This window comes from Amblyomma americanum, chromosome 1, assembly GCF_052857255.1.
Source record: "Amblyomma americanum isolate KBUSLIRL-KWMA chromosome 1, ASM5285725v1, whole genome shotgun sequence".
Lineage (NCBI taxonomy): Eukaryota > Metazoa > Arthropoda > Arachnida > Ixodida > Ixodidae > Amblyomma > Amblyomma americanum.
In genome coordinates, this window is record NC_135497.1 from 460,945,420 (window position 1) to 460,966,259 (window position 20,840).

Sequence of the window (20,840 nt, forward strand, 5' to 3'; positions counted from 1 at the left end):
CTTGCCCACCGGTTCAAACGTACAGATCACCCTATCAGATTCAAGTATCCCAAACTAAGGCAGAAACGATCTACCTGCAACTAGAAAAAGAGGCTCTGACGTTAGTACTTGGTTTCAGTTTTGGGGTTGTCTGTATGGAAACATGAAAGGGGGAGGGGGGCGCCCGCGGTGAGCCACTCGGACGGAGAATCCGATTTATTTCCGGGGCAAAACAAATCCACCCATATGAAACCTTTAGTTGCAAAAACAACGGAACATGAAGGACAGGCAAACGAAACAAACGCTGCGTAATGCACCAGGCCAGGTCAGCCAAGCTGAGAAGGCGCCACAGTGACGAGGAACAAAGCGTAGGTACTGCAACAAGAGGCGAACAGAATTATCCGCTGCGTGGCCCAGCTGTCCCCGCTCGACGGATCAGTGCTATCCGCATATTGTGGTTTAGCGCATTTCAATCCGAGGCCGTCATCTGGACATCGTACGACATGTCCATGGCCAGGTGGCCATATTCCTCAGTCTCCTTTCCCACACGAAAAGGACCTCCCTTTACCCCTAAAGACGTCCTAATAAAGAGACAATGATATGACAATGCCAATACGAATCGTCAACATCGGTCCAGTGCTCGCCGGCCGCTGCGCCAGCTGAAGAGGTGCTGGTGGCGGGGTCTGCTGGGCCGGACGGAGGACGATGCCGAACCGCTCGTGTATCGATCGCCTGGCTTCGTCGGGGGCCGTCGAGTTGCTTTTAAATTGGTTTCGAATTTCACTTGCCATAAACGTATCACATATTTTGGCCTACCGGTATATTGGGAGAAGTGTGAGGCATGCAACGCTTGTATAAAGGCTACGATATGTGCATTAGGACAAAATGAAAGGCTTACGAGAAAATGAAATTAGCAGTCGTTTTGACGGACTCGGCTGAGCTGATCGGGTCTCCGGGAGTTACTGGCGAGATAAGTAACCTATTTCCCACATGACTTCGCATGACTGTACATTGGATAGATATTTCGCTTGGTGGCCACATCACATCACCCAGCTTGTTTTTAAATGTGGACTGGTTCAGCTGTCGATGTACGACAGTACGATGTGTTTGCACATGCGCCCCAATTTCTCGGTGTCGCAATCCCAGGTGACTGCCACATCTATAATGTACGTGCAATGGGGCAGCTTCAGAACATTACCGGGCTTGAGCCAAGTCTCCGCACGGTCTGTGATTAGGTATTCAGTTGACACCTGGGTACCGGGATGAATTACTCGGAGCTTAGAGGCAATGGCATGCAAGATGAAGTTGTGACGAGCAATTCCGGAGAGATGGACAGTAGTACATTTGCCGACAATGTGGGTTGCAGTTTCTCGTCGGGACTTGCAGCGTCTGCACAACCTGGTTGATAGATCAGATGATTGTTTGTTTGATAAGGACCTCGTGGGATAAAGATTTGCACTCAGTCTCAATGGCCTTATCTTGTCCCAGTCCTTTAGGAATTTTGAACCCGGCTTTGAGCCACTTTTTTCCAAGTGGCTCTCTCCTAAAAAAACCCAAGTCCTTATGAATGTAGCGGTTCTGCCAGTCTTTTAGTGTAGACCGTCTAGAGGTCTTCAAGGCCTTGTTCACACCTGCAATATCTGAGACACCATGTGGGACGTAGTCACGATATTTATTTTCCCCCTCTCTCTTGTGGTTGTGTTGTTGCATCCAGATGTTGACGTGGAGTGGTAGAGGGCGGGCCTCGTGTGTGACACGGGGGGGGGGGGGACGTACTTCGCGACTGGTGAGTTTGAGACAGGCGTGCAGGTCTTCCGACGTTGGCACTTGGAAAGGCTTTCCTCAAAAAATTATTTATTACAATATTTACAACTTATTTACATATGCCGACAGATTTCGGCCTCTCCACTTTAACTAAAAAAAAAGACAACTACAACACTCTCGCGACTCCGGACCACCGTCGGCCACCACACGGCCAACCCGCCCGGCCGCCGCTCAAGCAACTCGCTTCTCCAACTCTGCGACCCCGGGACCACCACCGGCCGCACACGACCGATCTGTCCGGCTGCCACCAACCGTTCTCCCGCGCTCTCCTTAGCGCGCGTGCATCTTGTCCTCCCGCCCAAACTACACCCTCAGCCAATAGGTAACTTTCCCGCCACATTTCGGAAGCAACATACCACCACACAAAAGAAAAGCACAAAATACCGAACACACGGCTCGCTACAAGCTCCGTGGCTAACTAGAAAAATGCCACAACGAAGGGGGAGAAACCATTTATGACACATGCGTCCTGTTAGCCGCTCTGGCCTAGGGTGCCCGGATGCCCGTTCGCCTCCGGCGCTGGCCCATCGAGCAAGCTGCTGTGGCTAACTAGAAACATGGAACAACGAGCGGAAGAAAAACCATTTACGACACATGCGTCCGATCGGACCATTCCCCCTCGCTTAGGCCGAGGCTCCCGACTCTCGCGCGCGACGCCGCCCTGAGAGCTTCTTCCTTTTGTCGGCGCGTTCCCCTGCTCCCCTTCGGCGGCCCTCCTCACGCCTTACCACGACATACGCCAGCTGCGTCGTGACACCTCCTCTCTTCTTCTCCATTCTTTCCCCCCCCCTCATTTTTTTTGCCAGTTCAAAAAAAACAAGCTTTCCCCTAGGCTGGCTCAGGACGCCATACCTCTCTCCAGTGCGAGAATGCACTAAATCTTCCCCTCTATATTCACCCCGAAAAAGAATACAGGCATGCAAGCACATGAAAGCAAGATACACTGCTACACACCACACTGTACGCCACAGGATTGCATATTTAAAGTGAAGGCAGAGTATACAAGAAGCATGCATGAAAATAAACAGAAAAGCAACAGTCCTCCAAGGCGAGCCTCGAACATCACTGCTCTCATGCTCTGTGCTCAGGGGTTGCTTCTGCTCGACCAGTTCGTTATAGTCCTTCACTGTTAACAAGCAGTCAATTTCGCTCGCCAACTCCTCTGTCATTGCGCACAAGATGGCAACATGTGGGCTCCCCCGATCGATCCTTAGCGGCACATGCGCGAGCTCAGCCTCAATATGATGTCCGAAGGCCCCCTTCAATGCTAGCTTCCCTCGTGAATCTACCCATTCCTCCGGCAGCAGTGACCTCCTGACAACCGTGATATCCGTGCCCGTATCCAATCGCGCAAAGATTTCTGATTCGCCCGAACACAGAGGAACATCGCCTACATGTGTCCCCGCCAACTGAGTGCTCGCTTTGGGCTCCTTACCCTGGCACCGAATTTCAGCGCTGCGAGGGGCTACTTCTATCACTCTGGCGGTAATCTTCCTAGCCTCTGTCTCTAGGCATTCTCGGGCCATATGCCCTGAACGGCCACAGCGGTAGCACAAAGCTGACGCAGCCTTCTCTCCTCTTTCCTGCTCCCATTCCCCGCCGGCAGAATGCCCCTCCGTGGCACCGTCACGAACACTTAAACCTCCGTTTCCTATTTTTTCTTCAGTTTCTAGACACTCCCTAGCCATGTGACCTGGTCGGCCACAACGGTAACACTGGCGCATCGTCGTCTGTGCTTTAAATGGCGCATTATTCACCTCTATCTGTTCTTGTCCATGGAGTGGCAATGCCCCAGCCACCTCCTCTCTTCTACGTACTTCACCACTGATCATACCCATGCGCGGAACGCTAGCTCCCGATGGTTGTGGAGCTCGCTGACCTTTCTGCGAACTCGTTGATATTGTGTCCGCAGAGAAGGCCGCTCCAGTGGGGTCGGAAGTCCCCAACAAAGGGGCCCGTCCCGTCCCTGCCTCCCCTTCGTGCGGCGGACGTCGTCGTTTACGCCCGCCGTCACGGGGATGACCCGCCGGGAAAAAACGCTAACCATGTACAGCTGTCGACATGTGGTTGTTAAGGGGTTGACGAGGTTTCGGGGGCGCACGAGAAACGGCTGAGTATTAGCCGAGTGACCGGAAACCCACTATTCCCGTAACGACTGTGTTCGTCTCGTGCGGTGTATTCTGTAAACACTTTAGGGATCTTTTGTCGCGTGTGCGAAAGAGATAGGAAAGTGGTAACGGCTGGGCCGTGGGTGCCGTGGGAGAGGGTGGTCGCGTTTGTGCTGTTTGTCTATTTGATTGCAACCTCTCCTTTCCCAAATGTTTAATCAGCACTCTTCCCCAATCTGTGATTAGTTGGTGGAAATCCTTATTTTCCTTTCCCTGACCACTGATTGGCGAGATGGGTCGTCTTTTATCTTATTGGTTGCTGTCCCCGATAAGGGCGGAGACAGAGGGTTTAAAACCAAGCGCTCTGGGTTGAGCGGGGGCTGAATTCGTCTGATCCACGATTTAGTCGTGTAAATAGTTTTCTCCTTGCTTTGTTTCTTCTCATTTTTTTACCTATGTTGTAAATAAATAGTTAACCTTCTCCTCTCCTTGAGTAATGTGAATGTTTGCGAGTAGAACCACCGGGTCATCAAGAAACCCCGATTTCATCATCAAGTAGTTTCCTCTCATCGCCACCGCAAGGGGAAACTCAACTATGGTTCCACCCAACTGCTCTCCACAGCCTCAACTACTTCTGTAAGTTCGTCGATTTTCAGCCAGCTTTTGTTCTCCTGAAGTGCTATCTGTCGCAGCGCGTCATTGGGCAGTGCCTCTTTCAGTTTATCCACCACTACCAGCTCCATTAGCTCCTCTGTTTCGGTCACTCTTCTACTGCTAGTGTGATATGAGTAGTAACTGCGAAGCCGGTAGCCGAATTGGCGCCGCGATTCCTGCGGTCCTTTCTTAGCCGTGTCAAACATTCTTTTATACTCTGCCGGGCTTAGTCTCAGTTCCCTCAAAATTACTTGCTTTAGCTATTTGTATTGAATAATTTCTTTTGTACCATCTTGCATCGCCATTGATCGCATGCGGTCAGTGAGGTAAGGAATCAGGGTGATGAATTGCACGCTTTCCGGTACACTGAAGGAGTGGAACAGAATCTCCACGGAATCAAACCACCCCGGAATAAGTGACTCACTCCTCTTTCGGCATTCGGGGCAGTATACTGCTCAGCATTTTGGAGTATTTTACTGCTTCTTTCCCTTCTGATAGATCAGCTGTGACTTGTCTCGAATTCAATTTTCGCCCTCTCTAGCCTCACCTTCTCAATTTTCATTTGGATTTGCATATTGCGTACAGGTTCCCCCTTTGCGTGCTTGCCTCGCTCACTCCCCTAGTCGTGCTATCATCCATCTCTGACGAGAGTAGCTTACTCTTTCCCCTCGGGAGCATAGAGCAACAAAAGCTGAGAGCAGCGCTGTTCGCTCACCGTTTTCTTTCGTCGTCTTGTATTCAAAGATCGTCGATCAGTCCAAGTTTCAGGGTTCTCTCACAATCACTTTCGTTTTAACATGCCACCAGTCCTGGTACGAATCGCCGCCACACTGTCAAGTCCCGCTGCAATTGAGTCCGTCCTCCCTGGCTCTGTTCGGGTCCACGATTGATCTCCACACCTACATCGGTATCGAAGTTGCGAAGATCGGTGAAGATCCGTCTGCTGTCTCTTGTTCTTTTGCTGGCGTTCTTCTTTCTTGCTGTTCGTTTTTCCACTCTTCTTCGCCACCCAAGGGCAAACGTTGCTTGTAAGCTGACTGGCTAGACGTCTTCTCAACTTGCGTTGCCTCTGTCTTCCTCGTTCCCGTCGCAGAGCAGCGGTCCCTTAATCCTGTCGGCTGCGCCAGTCACGATATTGTTTTTCCCTCTCTCTCTTGTGGTTGTGTTGTTGCATCCAGATGTTGACGTGGAGTAGTAGAGGGCTGGCCTCGTGAGTGACCCGGGGGGGGGGGGGACGTACTTCGCGACTGGTGAGATTGAGACAGGCGTGCAGGTCTTTCGACATTGGCACTTGGAAAGCCTTTCCTCAAAAAATTATTTATTACAATATTTACAACCTATTTACGTATGCCGACAGATTTCGGCCTCTCCACTTTAACTAAAAAAAGACAAAACGCCAAAACTCTCGCGACTCCGGACCACCGTCGGCCACCACACGGCCAACCCGCCCGGCCGCCGCTCAAGCAACTCGCTTTTCCAACTCTGCGACCCCGGGACCACCACCGGCCGCACCCGACCGATCTGTCCGGCTGCCACCAACCAACCTCCCGCGCTCTCCTTAGCGCGCGCGCACATCTCCTTGTCCTCCCGCCAAAACTACACCCTCAGCCAATAGGGGACTTTCCCGCCACATTTCGGAAGCAACATACCACCACACAAAAGAAAAGCACACAATATAAAACACACGCCTTGCAACACAACAGAAAAGCACAAAATACCGAACACACGGCTCGCTGCAAACTGCCGTGGCTAACCAGAAAAATGCCACAACGAAGGGGGAGAAACCATTTGACACATGCGTCCTGTTAACCGCTCTGGCCTAGGGTGCCCGGATGCCCGCTCGCCTCCGGCGCTGGCCCATCGAGCAAGCTGCTGTGGCTAACTAGAAACATGCCACAACGAGCGGAAGAAAAACCATTTACGACACATGCGTCCGATCGGACCATTCCCCCTCGCTTAGGCCTAGGCTCCCGACACTCGCGCGCGACGCCGCCCTGAGAGCCTCTCCCTTTTGTCGGCGCGTTCCCCTGCTCCCCTTCGGCGGCCCTCTTCACGCCTTACCACGAAGTACGCCAGCTGCGTCGTGACAGACGTCTAGGTGTTGGTATAGATGGTCTCTCTCTCGTCCCTTAGGCACTCTTCCACAGCGGTGTCTACCTGTTCTGACCCTAACCGCTGCAACGTGGCAGAAGCTTTTAGCTGTACCTCTGGTCCTAATCGGGCGAGGTGTAACACGACCAACCTCCCCCCCCCCTTCCCTGGTTATATGGAAGAGGAAGCATGGTGTTCGAAAAAGACAGTGGCAAGTACAGTAGCCTTTTGGCCTCGATGCGGACGTGGCGATCCAGATATGTCCCGCAGGCCTTAGCAGCGAGAGTGCTGGATGTTGCAAATAACAATTTTGTAACCAGAACACTGGTGAGATAGTAGAGGTTTTGCAATGGTTTCAAGCATGCGGATTTCAAAACTGCCAATTGGTGATTAATGACGTCGGTTGAAACCCAGGTTGGTTTGTTTACAAAAAGATCGACGCCCAGATAGCGGATAGGCTCATTACGAGCCTTAGGTTTGACCACCGCGCTCTCGAGCCGGAGCTAGAGGATGCGGCGGTCAAACCACTTCAACCAGTGGGCATCGTAATGCCACCTGAAATACTGAGTCTTGGCTGGATTCAGCTTAGGGCCCTGCTTAGGGAAGTGCCTAACTGGAACATCCAAGTTTGTCCGTAGCTCGGCGAGGCTGCTGGCGACAAGTACGATGTCGTCAGCATAGGCTAATGCAGCCATGTTAGTATCTTTGATGTGGAGCCCCAGACGGGTTTCGTTCAGCTCAAGCAGCAGTGGATCAAGCGCCAGATTGAATAGGAAGGAAGACAGTGGGTCCCCTGCTTGATTCCCCGCTTCATGAACACACGGATACCTTCCGTGACCCCCGCATATGAAAATGTGGTCCTCTGCATTGAATCAATATCTTTTACAACCTCAAGGTACGTCGGGCACGCACCCCCCTCCTGCAAGGCTGAAAATAGCGCATGATGACTAACGGTGTCGAACGCTTTGCGGAGATCAAGTGAGGCGGCATGGAAGTATATTTTTGTTTGGATTGCTCCATTTCATAAGGCCCTGTAGCAGGAGCAGGTTGGATTGTGCGGAGCAGTCATCAGAAAACCCGCTCTGCAGAGGATGAAATCGGCATGAAGTGAAACGTCCCAATAGAAACCTAGAAAAGAGTCGAACCCGGACCGAACCGATTGTTATAGGCCTCAAATCTGCAGCCGAAGCTGGAATGTCAGGTTTTGGAATGAATATTGTTCGTGAATCTCGGCTAAACAGATTTTCCGGCCATCAACATGGACATGCTGAGCTCGTCCAGTAAAGTTTTTTGGGCCTTTGTAAAACGTTGTTGATGGTACTTGTGAAGTGGCGGTGGCAACTTTTAGCCGACTCATTTGGGCGCCGGACAACCGGCTCTACCTTCTTCGGCGCTCTATACGGCTTGAGGCTTATTTTAAACGGCCATATAAGAAAAATCAGAGGAAGCAAGAGGACGGGAGCAAATATTGGTGGCTAAACCTGTTTCGTGGAGATTGTATCTTGCCAAGCAGTCTATGACCTCCACAAGATCTAGGGAAGGAGGGTCAGCGGCGGATTCCTCATCGCCTCTCGGTGGCGAATGGGAGGGAGGGGTGATGGGGGGCAGAGAGGCTGTTGGAAGCCGGGCCGCCACAGAGGGGCGAACCCCTGAACGACGACGACGCTCCCTCTCCGCTTCAAGCCTGTGTCTGTACTTGTCTGTCTTCCTTAGGCCACGAATGGCGTCTGCTGACCTAATCGGGTGAAGAGCCGCAATAGCGATGTTATCGAAGCGTTCTCCAGGGGCCAAGTCCGGCTCCAGATCAATTATTATGCCAACCTCCGTGTCGGCCCACCTAGTGTGCGAAGCAGCATGAAACCTGGATGGCACGAGCCCCTCTCCATTAATGGATTCCTTGATCGTTTCAGATACGGGCGCCGCGATAGCCACCCGCCCAGCGGGCCAACTACAGCAGTCTGCCATCGCCTATACAGGACAGGAGTCCAGCCATGTTTTGGTCATGCAGTGGAAGCTACGAGCGCGCGTAACCAGCTCACAGGCCTGTGCTTCGGTTTGTGTTAGCGGGTGTAGCCACGATGGTGTCTAGGATCTTTCTTGGTTGTAGTAACCGCCGGCACCATCGAATTAATTAGCTGTGGGGAGGACGAAGATAGGTGATCACATGGCAATCGAAGCACCATAAGTGACGGCTGCCTTCTACTACTGGCCGAGAATCGGCAACTTTTACGAGTGACTGACCATTCATGTGGCGTTGCCCTTCGCGCTCAGCACCATGACTACGTTCTACACATTATTTATCTCTCGAGGCCACCCGTAAATAGCATTATTGTTTACCAAAAAAAGCCGTCATATTATATTGATGGTCTGTTTGGTAGCGAACAACGGCTCTGCGATCTGCAATCGCAGGTAGTGGCTCCTCTCACTGATTAGCAGCAGGACCTCCTCCTTTTATCCTTGTGAACCTCCTTGTGCTAACGTCCGCTCCGAGAGTGGCACTGTCAGCGCTAAGTTTCCCGAAATTTATCGGCAGGCGAACCCCGCCAGACTTGCTTGCTCTTAAGGAGATATCTTCGAAGAGTGCGCAGGCGCGCTGCACGATCCTCTATGATAAGGGTGACGGCCCTAGGTGACTCCCGGTTGAAGATCGCCAATTTCTTCAGCCTCTGACCGGACCAAGTTGGGTGTCGTCATGATGCAGCTTTGTGTTCCATGCGTGAAGAAAGCGCATATCCACAGGAGCCAGCAAAAATAGCGAATGGCTAACAGCTGCATTTTTGATGGTGTTCCCTACAACGCCCACAACCGCCGAGCCCTTCGGACTAACGTTTTCGCAGGTTCTTTGCCGAGCTCCTTCAGGCTTTCATCCCAGCACTTCGAACAGTAGGGCGACCGCTCTGGCCGCTTTCGTAACTGTCTTCGGAGGGTCAATTTTCGAGCCTAACGATCTAGCTAGACTGTTTCTTTCGGCCTCTAATTTTTCCCATACGCGTGGATCGATGCTATTGTTGACGGTGCCAATCTTTAATAGCTAATATGTGTGATCCTCGTTCTGCGACTGCCTACGTAGACAATTTGGCACTTCACGAGAGTGCTTAGAATAGCGGAAAGTTAGCAGGTTGGCCAAGTATGGCAGGTCAAACGTGACGTGTTTGTAGTATGCGAGACGTGTTAGAGGAATGTGAAACAGGGACTACAATTTACAACGCGGAAAATGGCAATCCCATATGGATGCAGTATACGTAAAGATGTCGATTTATTTTGTACGGCAAGTATTATGAAATCATTGAAAATCACACACACGATATTCGCCGAAGAACCGAGTGCAACTCTGAAGATCGAAGTGGCAATTTTCAAGGGCTGATTGGCGCATGGTAGCCTTAGCTACTGATGTGCCACAACACCCAGCATACACAACGCTTTTATATTCGGTTCTAAGAATAGCTGTTCTGCAATGTCTTGCAGGCCTGATGCAGCTTTTGCATAACCACAAGCGGTAGGGCAGCCGCCCTGCTGCCTCAGACCTTGCGAACCTGCGGAAAACTATCCTAATTGCCATGAGGCAATCGGTATTTGGGCACTGGCGTTTTGGCTTGTTCTTTCTTTCACGAAGAACTTTACCACATTTAGGGTGAAAAAGTGTGGTTCGTTTGGATAGCGCCAATATTCATGCAATGAAGAACAGGACGCAGGTGTTCCGCAGGGCGTCCAGTGTTGTTAATGTTGCGGACTGCATTGGCTTTAACTCCGTTCGCATCGAATACGCATCCACCAGTGGTGGCAGTGAGCTGCATGGTGCACAGTACTTTTCTTCAGTTATACAGAAATAACAATAATATGCTGGCAGTGCTAAGCTTGGCTGCTTAGCTCGTGATATTCCGCCGACAGTCGTTTTACTGCGAGCTGTGCCGAGCTGCAATGCATTTTTGTTTATGCAGCACAAAGCAGCGACATTATACACAATCGAACTGTGCTGTGCTATTACGTACAGTGAAGAGAACCGATATTATGTAACTTTTTTGTATTGCTTTGACACATGAGTCTTCTCTGCGGTGACTACTTTCATGCTGTTGAGCGCTGCCGCTGGGCAGCGCAACTGCGGCCGTAGCACTTCCTCCACTTTATTCCATCTCAGGCCGCGTATAGCTTATCGCATCGCGGCAACTCTGGCTCCAGCCACCTGCTATGTCACTCCCGGCGTTCCCCGTCATTCTAAGCTGCATTGCCCACCTGGTTGCCTCTAGCTCTATCTTAGGACACGCGATGGCTCGGTTGTCGCAGTAGCAGAGTCGGCGGATTACACCGAAGCCCTTCTCAGGGGTTGGCTCAGTAAAACAGCGGTCGCCGCTAAAGCAAAGCTTGCTAGTGTTCTGTAACTAAAGTAGTAATAGTGGATTTGGCTGCTGCCAATACAAAATTCAAGCACTGAATAGGTGTTGTTGAGGCATATTCCTATAATAACAAGGCAACGGATCCTGGACCAAGACAATTTATTTCAAACTAAACAATACCCTGGGCGAAAAGCCCGGCACGCAGCACCGCGAGTGTTGAAACGGAAATCGTGAAGTGCGTCACCAACCGCAAGTTCTTTGCCGTGGCTCTGCGTCACGTGTCGCCTCTGCTAGAAACCGCCCAGCGAGGCTTCGGAAACAATTCGGCCGCGAGCATCCGTCAGCAGCCCAGCGGATCCGAGTCTTCGGCCGCAACGAAATCTGCGCAATCAGTGCGATCGCGGGCGTCCACGTTATCTGCGGCGAGGCGTGTGCTCGCTGTCGCGAGAGGAACGGGCGCGCATTTTGTTAGGTCATGTTCTTTAGTCAAGTTCTGCGACTGGTTTTCATCAGCTCTGGTCTCTTGTCGACTGGCGCTTGCTTGCGCAGTTATAATTTTTCATTTGCCGTTTTTCTGTTGACGAGGGAAAACTTGAATGCGCAAAATCCTTACATGCACCACATACTGTATTCAAGTTGTCTCATGCGTGCTCCTTGCCTTAATATTACAAGGAATATCTGCAGCTAACGCTTCATTTGCGCTTTGTGCCCGTCCTGGTGAAGTAAACCTTGCGTCCTATAAGGCTCTGAATTTGAAGGAACTACACGTCCTGAGAACGAGCTGTGGTGGCTGAGTGGTTATGGCGGTCGGCTGCTGGCCCAACAGACGCGGGCTCGATCCCGTCCTCGGCGGTAGAATTCTAAAGGCCCGTGTACTGTGTGATGTCAGTGCACGTTAAAGAACCCCAGGTGGTCGAAATTTGCGGAGCCCTTCCCTACGGCGTCCCTAACGGCTTTCTGCCGTTAAACCCCTTTAAACCACACCAGAACGAGGTGTTACCTTCTTTACACACGTCTTTACTGTAGTACAAAACTACATTCATGGATGGTTACCCCCCGCCCCCCCCCCCCCCCGCCGGACTGAGGGTGACGGTAGTTTTTTGGCTGAAGCCAAGTGAAATGAATCGGATTTACTTTAGCCTTGCTCGTGGCCGTTAAACATACTCAGCATGTCACCCATTCATGCTTACCCAGATCAAGCGGTATCACATGGGAACTAATACCCTATTCATCAGTTCCGGGTCAATTTATGCGCATGGGTAACTGCCAGATAAGATACAATCTATAGCAGAGTGTTGGATAAAGGTTTCGGCCGAGTATCTTACTGCACGTGAGCTTGCACTCGCCGGAGGCCAATTGTTTTAGAACAATCTGTTTCTTAGCACAGGCATGTGGTTTTCAGTGAAGGCTTCCAAAGTGCAGATGATTGTTTTCGGTCCCCAACTTCTCAGTGTATGCCTCATCATAAGATTGCGCAATCTCACTCGAGTACATCGCCAGCACATGCTCAAGGAATGTTCTCATCCCACCTGTCATCGCTCAATAATTGCTCGCGTTATCACCACGCATCGGAGATTGCGGCAACTTGTAGGAGTGACTGAACATCCCCGTGGCATTGTTTTTCGCGTTCAGCCCCGCGTGGTACGTTACGATGTTCTGGGTTTTCTTTATTTCTACCTGGAAGTTGCGTATGGAAGGCACTGAGCGGTCTCCGACACCAACCATTCTATTTTGACGGCCTGCTTTGGCGTGTATGCAGCCTTGTCCCTATGCACCAGCAGGTTGCAGAACTTGGCGCTGATGGGAAGCAGGCTCTCTTCGTTACAGACAACGTTGCACTCGATTATCAGAGGCATTTAGAGGCGCTGCCCCGAATGGTATTCGTCGGCGCACAGGTTCTGGAGGTCCGTGGGCCACGCGAACCGCGAGACTGGCCGGCACTCGTGCCGATGGTGCCGCAACCAGAGTGCGTGCAGGGGAAGTGGATGATACTAAAGGGTCCTGGTGAAGTACCTTCAGGACCCTCACATACAGAATACAATTTCTTTAGCGCTTCGCCGGAACATATTGCACGATGGGGCAAAGAGTGCGGGTATTGTCTATGTAATAATGTCACTCATCATGTCGAGGTGTCGAGCAATATTGTTGTAAATATCACCGAAGCTATATTAAATATATACTGTCTTGTGTGAGTGCCTTAAATGTCGTCTCTAAGAAAGAAAGATGTTTAACAAATAAAAAAAATGGGTACTACTGTGTGCCAGTATGGCTATGGATAAAAACCGCCAGTCACTCGACCACAAACGTAGCCAGAGAGACGCAGATTTTCGCTGTCGAGCAGAGTTAACCAGAGCTAAACCGCCAGCAATTTTTTCAAGAAACACCTCAAGATTGTAAAACAGAACTGCTTTTACACGACACCAAAGGTGCGTTCATGAGTGGAAATCAGCGTTTTCCTGAAACAATATTGTACAGCAAAAACGGCATTGTGCACTAAACAGCACCCGCTTCATACATAATTAGTGTAATCAAAGAAACGGATGACGAAGAGCTGAAAAGCTGCAAAGAATACCCGCTTACGTCATCGGCGGGTTGCCTAGTTAACTAATCGCGTTACCGTTGTGTGATTTAAGAGAAATTGGAGAAAAAGATAAATATGCGGAGAGACTACACAAGTGTGGCATCATTGACTTGCTAACCATCATCGTGATTCCATCATTGTGATGGCATTGGTATAACGTCCTCGACGCCACTGAAGTCTAAACCCTCTTTTTGCACAACAGCAAACAGGCTAGCCTCACTTCATTATTAAAGGATCACACCTTCATCGTCATCGTCACCTGCGCTGTAACCGGACTCTTTTTCACAGTCGCTCGCGCATGTCGCGGCAACATCCATGATAATTTTGCGTTTACAAACAACATAGATGGGGTGAACACCCGGGTCGTTGTAGTTGCAGTCGAAGGCGCGGGGGTCACACTGGGTAGATGACTAGCGGCGGTTCTCACCCGCCGCCCTGTGTTCGTATAGGCACACTAAATTGCTTGCCTGGCGCTCATAGACATACGTCATAGTGTTTTTACCGAAATTGTTCAGTAGATAATAACTGTGTGCGGAAATGGAAGAGCAATCCAAGATGACGTCTTTGCCGGCAATCATCGTGTTGTTGATTGTGTTAGATGCAATAGATATCTCACCCTGGTATCATCAACTGTCATCTTCATCATTATCGTCCTTGTCCGTGCTATTGCGCTCGTGAACGTGTTTTACAGCCCAGCGGATTGGTTTAGATTATTTTTTTGTTGCACGTCTCTGCCAGTCGAGCGTACTCGGACATCAGACCGATCCATATGCGGCGCGTGGCATCGTCGCTTTATAGCGCTACTCGAAAATCATGGTTTCTTTCTGGGGGCAGCAGCAGTGAAATGATGAAAACATCCTCCGGGTCCGTGTTGTGCAGTGTGGTCCAGACATACTTCCGGCAGATCCTTGCATGACTGCCTTGTTTGAAACGAAAAGGCACATCAACGTGTCGTATGCTCGCCCGTAGTCTTCGATCACCGTGTTCTCTCTGCGTCGCTTTCTCGCTGCTGTTCAGTGCGGTTCGCAAATCTTCGTCTGACAGATTGCCAAGATTAGCCCGCCGCGGTGGCTCAGTGGTTATATCGCTCGACTGCTGACTCGAAAGGCGCGGGTTCGATCCCGGCCACGGCGGTTGAATTTCGATGGAGGCGAAATTCTAGAGGCCCGTGTGCTGTACAATGTCAGTGCACGTTAAAGAACCCCAGGTGGTCAAAATTTCCGGAGCCCTTCACTACGCCGTCTCTCATAGCCTCAGTCACTTTGGGATGTTAAACAACCATAAACCAGATCGCTAACTTTGACATCTTCGCCGCACCCGTCGTCATCATCCTCAACAGTGTAACTGCTGCAAACGGGCAACATTTCACCTAATAATACTCCAGCTATATTGTTACGTGGTCCAGGCGGGAACGACGCGAGAACGCCCGGGCACAGCACACAGGTCCAGAGCACAAGGCGGCCCGCACAGAGCACCAGGCACAGAGCACCGAATCCTAGAGCACGCGCGCCTCCAAGAGTCTTCATTCATCTCTTCTTCTATCCGTTGCATGGCCCCCGGTCGCAAAAAAAACACCGTCTCGGTGGAAATTAGGGCGGGGGAAGGGATTGCGACACGTAGGGCTTGAGGCGAGAGACGTGGACAACGTGACTCTGAGATGCACCGGAGGTGGTCTCCGGAAAGGCCGGGGCAATCTCGTAGGTGACGGCGGTGACCTGGCGGAGCACACGGTATGGGCCAACATAGCGGGACATTAGTTTTTCGCAAAGCCCGACACGGCGTGTGGGCGACCAAAGCAAGACGAGGGTTCCAGGGGAAAAAGTTACCATGCGGTGGCGGCGGTCGTAGTAGTCCTGCTGTGAAACCTGTGAGGCTTGTAGGCGGGAGCGAGCCAGCTGACGGGCGTGGTCGGCGCGGGCAATAGCGTCGTGGGCATAATCAGAAGGCGGGGAAGGAGATGTCGGAAGCAGCGTGTCCAAAGGTAATTGGGGTTCACGACCGTACAACAGATAGAACGGGGAGTAACCGGCAGTGTCATGGCGAGAAAAATTGTAAGCGAAGGTCACGTATGGAAGGGCAATGTCCCAGTCCCGATGGTCCGGGGAACGTACATGGCGAGCATATCCGTGAGAGTGCGGTTGAGGCGCTCTGTAAGACCGTTGGTTTGGGGATGATAGGCGGTGGTCAGCTTATGTTTTGTTGAGCAGGAACGGAGAATGTCGTCGACAACTTTAGAGAGAAAGCAACGGCCGCGGTCGGTGAGAAGTTGGCGGGGTGCACCATGACGGAGGATGAGGTCGTAGAGGAGAAAATCGGCCACGTCGGTAGCAGTACTGGTGGGGAGGGCCCGCGTGATGGCATAGCGAGTAGCATAATCTGTCGCAATGGCAATCCATTTGTTTCCAGAGGTGGACTCCGGAAACGGGCCCAAAAGATCCAAGCCAACACGATAGAAGGGTTCAGGGGGCACATCAACAGGCTGGAGCAAACCCGCGGAGAGCGTGGCGGGACGTTTCTGGCGCTGGCACTGGTCGCAGGCACGAACATAGCGGCGGACGGACTGGTAGAGACGGGGCCAAAAGAAGCGACGACGCACGCGGGCGTAAGTACGCGAGACACCCAGATGTCCAGCAGTGGGGAGGTCATGGAGCTCGTGGAAAACGTCGTTGCGCAGATGCTTCGGGACAACGAGCAGTAGGTCTGGGCCGGCCGGGTTCAGGCTTCTGCGGTAGAGTGTGTCATGATGAAGTACAAACTGGCGCAGGGCAAGGTCAGATGGAGAGGTTCTGAGGCGGGAAATAATAGAGCGGAGCTCGATATCTCGTCGCTGCTCATCGCCAAGGTGAGTAAGAGCAGAGAGCGAGAAGAGGTCCGCGGCGGTGTCCCTGCCAGAATGATCAGACGAGTCAACGGGATATCGGGAGAGGCAGTCAGCATCAGTGTGTAGCCTACCGGACTTATATACCACGGTATAGTCGTAGTCTTGGAGGTGTAAAGCCCAGCGACCTAGGCGGCCAGTAGGATCTTTCAGTGATGAGAGCCAGCAGAGCGCATGGTGGTCGGTGACAACCGTAAAAGGGCGGCCGTACAAATATGGGCGGAATTTCCCAACCGCCCAGACAAGGGCTAAGCACTCACGTTCGGTAATTGAGTAATTGCGCTCCGGGGCGGAGAGGAGGCGGCTGGCGTAGGCGATGACACGGTGCTGTTCGGATTGCCTCTGAGAGAGAATAGCACCGATGCCATAGCCGCTGGCGTCTGTGCGGACTTCAGTGGGAGCTGTCACATCGAAGTGGGCCAGAACTGGCGTGGTAGTAAGCTTCAATATCAAGGTGGAAAACGCGTGTGCTTGGTCGGGTCCCCAGATGAAGGTGGCTTCCTTTTTCAGGAGGTCGGTGAGGGGGCGGGCGATGTCGGCGAAGCCTTCAACAAATCGACGAAAGTAGGAGCACAGCCCTAAGAAGCGGCGGATGGGAGGGGCATCGCCTGTTTCAATGCGGTGCCTGACGGCGAGAGTTTGACCCAGCGCGGTGGTGTTCACGTCAAAAATATCCGAAAAAGATTCGAGAAGGGCACGAAGCTTGGCAGTTTGATCGGGATGGAGGTCGGTAGCCATCATGGTTGTGAAGGTGTCGGTCGACAGAAGAGACTGCCGGCACGGTGCGGCGGTTTCTGGAACTGGGGTAGCGGGCAACGTAGCCACGTGGCAAGGAGCGAGAGGGGATAGCGTAGCGACGCATATGCCGGACAGTAGCACTTGAGAAGTGAGGCCGAAGTTGACGAAAGGCAGAGAGAGGGCGTTGGCTTGGACGGTGGCAATGGTATGAGGTAGGGCAACGTTACGGGTCAGGAGGAGGTCAAGATTGGGAGTAACGAGATAGTCGCCATCGGGAACTGGGTGAGATGGGGTCAATGGAACAAAAGAGGCGGTTCGGGATGACAGGCGAGCATATGCGGTACTGAATAGTCGCAGTGATACATCAAGTGGGTCTGAATCCAGCATTGGAAGGGCGAGGTGTAGAACACCCTCCGAGCAGTCAATGAGGGCGGAATGGTCAGTCAAAAAATCTAAGCCGAGGATAAGGTCATGAGCACAGGTGGTCAGCACGGTGAACTGAACTGGTATACTCTGGCCGGCAATAGTAACGCGCGCGGTACACATACCGTCCACAGCAGGCGTGCCACCATCCGCGACACACACACGGGACGTTGCAGGCGTTAGGACTTTGCGGAGGCGACGGCGGAGGGCAGCACTCATCACTGATACATGAGCACCGGTGTCAATCAGGGCGCGCACAGGAACACGGTCGATAGTGAAGTTCAGAAGATTAGGTCGAGTGGTCGAGAGAGGATTTGTAGTCCGGGTCGTTGATGCAGCGTCACCTCCGGGAGCTGCATCACTTAGTTTTCACTTGGGAGCGGCTGCGAGAAGGCGACTGGGGCGAACGAGAGCGGCGGCCCTGCGGGGACGGAGAGCGGGAGAATCGGCGTGGAGGGGGTACGGCTGGTGCAGACGGTTCGGACGGGGCACGGGTCGAGAAGTTGTGGGATGAGGCGGGACTGTAGAAGGAGGGGAAGACGTTGCGGGGCGTTGAAGACCATGGACTACGGCAATGACGGGCGATGTGGCCAATGCGAGAGCACCGGAAGCAAATGAGATGGTCGTCCGCTGTGCGCCAGTCATTGGGATTGCGGGAACGGGGCAGAGAATAATAGGTGCGACGAAAAGCACAGGGAAGGGGCTGGGGGGTGTCCGGGCTTCTGATGGCGCACACTGCTGGAGCGAGGTTCAGATGAGCGAGTTCCTGCCGCACGACGGCCTGAATCAGCGACACAGCGGGCAGGGTTGTATCAGGGACGGAGGGCGGGGATATCACAGGTGCTTGGGCCTGCAGTTCACGTCGGACGATCCGGGTGACTGAATCGGTGACGGCAGGGGCGTCCGAGGGCGTGCGGGATGGTGATCGGTGGTCCTCACAGGAAGATGTCGCGGCCATGTTGGGAAGGCGAGCAAACGACGGCGAAATGCGGCGGCCTTTGACTTGCTCAAATCGACGGCACTCGTTTATGATGGAGTCAATTGAGGTACAGTCTTTGCAAACAAGCAAGTGGAACGCATCGTCGGCAATGCCTTTGAGCACGTGGCCCACTTTATCGGTCTCACTCGTTGCGGCGTCGACCTTGTGACAAAGCGCCAAGATGTCCTGAATGTAGGCCACGTAGCTCTCGGTAGAAGACTGTGCTCGAGTAGCCAGCTGTTTCTTGGCGGCGAGCTGGCGGTCATCAGGTCTACCGAATAGCGTCTTCAACTTTTGCTTAAAGGTGTTCCAACTTGTTAGCTCTTCCTCGTGGGTCTCGTACCATACGCGCGCCGTGCCATTGAGGTAAAAGATGACGTTCGCGAGCATTAGCGTAGGGTCCCACCTGTTGTAGTTGCTGACACGCTCGTAAAGGCTAATCCAGTCTTCGATGTCGGAGCCATCTGTGCCGGAAAACGTGCCGGGGTCGCGAGGTGGAGCCATGATGACGAAAGGAGGGGTAGTGGGGGTAGTGGGGCTCCTTGACCGGCCGGGTGGAGCCATGGTGGTAGTCCCGGCCTGACGAGTACTACGAAGCTGCGTGGTGTGCGCAGCGTAAAATCCGCACCTCCACCAAAGATGTTACGTGGTCCAGGCGGGAACGACGCGAGAACGCCCGGGCACAGCACACAGGTCAAGAGCACAAGGCGGCCCGCACAGAGCACCGAATCCCAGAGCACGCGCGCCTCCAAGAGTCTTCATTCATCTCTTCTTCTATCCGTTGCAATATTACTTCTTTTGAAATTGTTCAGCAGTTCCCTTCTGTAGGAGTACACCTTGATGAAAAGTCATTCGATGCATGCGGAAATTACCGGGGAGCTTATGGATGTAGTCATTTTCCTGTTGTCATCTGCGTCCCCTTCTACGGCGATCGAAGCAGTTAATAATCTTTCCATGCAAATTTCCGCTACGGTTCTTGTCATTTCTGTAATCTTGTTCTCTATATCGTCTTGATTCAGTCTTGATTCAACGCCACGGCAAATTAGGGCTTTTTTGTGAGCATCCGTTGGCATGGAAAACGCTTTGTTGTTGGTTTCGGCAAACTTGATTGCCTCAAAATCACCGCCGTGCTGCGCAGTAACAGCGTGAATCAGAACGATGTACTTAAATTTATCTGCAAACAGGTCGTGCTCTGAAACAACCATGTTCACAATATTATTGTAGCATTCCCGCCTCTGTTCGTCCGTCGAGCCGCGAACGACGTTGGCGCGCAATTAGCCAATCTCTCCGATGCCCGTCACGGGTTCTGTATAATATTGCCGAATAGCCTGGCGGTTGAGGGTGACTTTTCTGACGAAGTCGTAGAATATGCACAGCAGTTTTATATGCAGGGAAAATGGGTGTGAAAACGTAGTGGTCCTACCTTTGCCTTTCTACGTAGCTGTCGGCCTCCTCATTCACAAACGCGTCGGGTGGAGTTGCCATCATGATTGGTAACTGGTAATCATTACCGTCGTCGATCCCATATCCTAACTGCGCACGTACTTCTCCAGCTCGTCGACTTCCATCCAGATGGTTGCAAACAAGCCGTTAATGACCCCGCCTTCGAGACTGGCCGTGCGGGTTGCCGTGGTCCACTTGTCCTTCAAAAGTAAGCGCTTTTCTGCACAGAAGGCATTGATGGCGGCATAATACCTTGTGACGCATGAATCTGTCCCGATACTGTCGCAGAATCCGTTGCCAAAAGCGATGTCACCCCACATTGGCGAGTAGGTGGATACCACGTACGACCGATGGTTAGACATGCGTTGTTGATGCTCCTCGTTGAAGGTCTCACCAAATGTCCAGATGTACGCTCAAGCTTTGTTTGCAGCGTCGCTGTCCCAATATTGAGCCCTCAACGGAAAGTAGCACAAGGCCGATTTAGTTTCGAAATTAGTTGCGGAATCCCGTTGTCGAAGTCTTGATACGTGAATGGCATGATGTCCTCTGGGTTCGCCATAGCCATCAGCGCAAAATCCAATGTGCATACCAACATACCAATAGAGCCGTAAACATAACCATAATAGCCCCCTAAGCAGCACGCCAATAACGGGCCACCGTTGGCATATCATTGGCGAAAATTGGCGCGAAAATCGGCCCTTCGTTGGCATTTAGGCAAATCGCAACTCTTTCCAAGCATGGCCCAACATTCCCGCCAAGATTGGGCTGATGTTCAGCCAATCTGAATGCCAAGAATGGCCCAAACATCTCT

The 20,840-nt window shown here is 52.2% G+C and overlaps 1 protein-coding gene across 1 annotated transcript in view; it reads right to left on the reverse strand.

The window, feature by feature from the left end:
- The window catches only part of LOC144126110 (uncharacterized), a 29,357-nt gene extending 10,043 nt beyond the window's left edge, over positions 1 to 19,314 (reverse strand). The window contains exon 1 of the mRNA XM_077660056.1: positions 18,383 to 19,314. Within this exon, the coding sequence (XP_077516182.1) occupies positions 18,383 to 19,150 (768 nt within the window). The 5' untranslated portion in view covers positions 19,151 to 19,314. The remainder of the gene's footprint in view (positions 1 to 18,382) is intronic.
- Between the last annotated feature and the right edge of the window lie 1,526 nt (positions 19,315 to 20,840).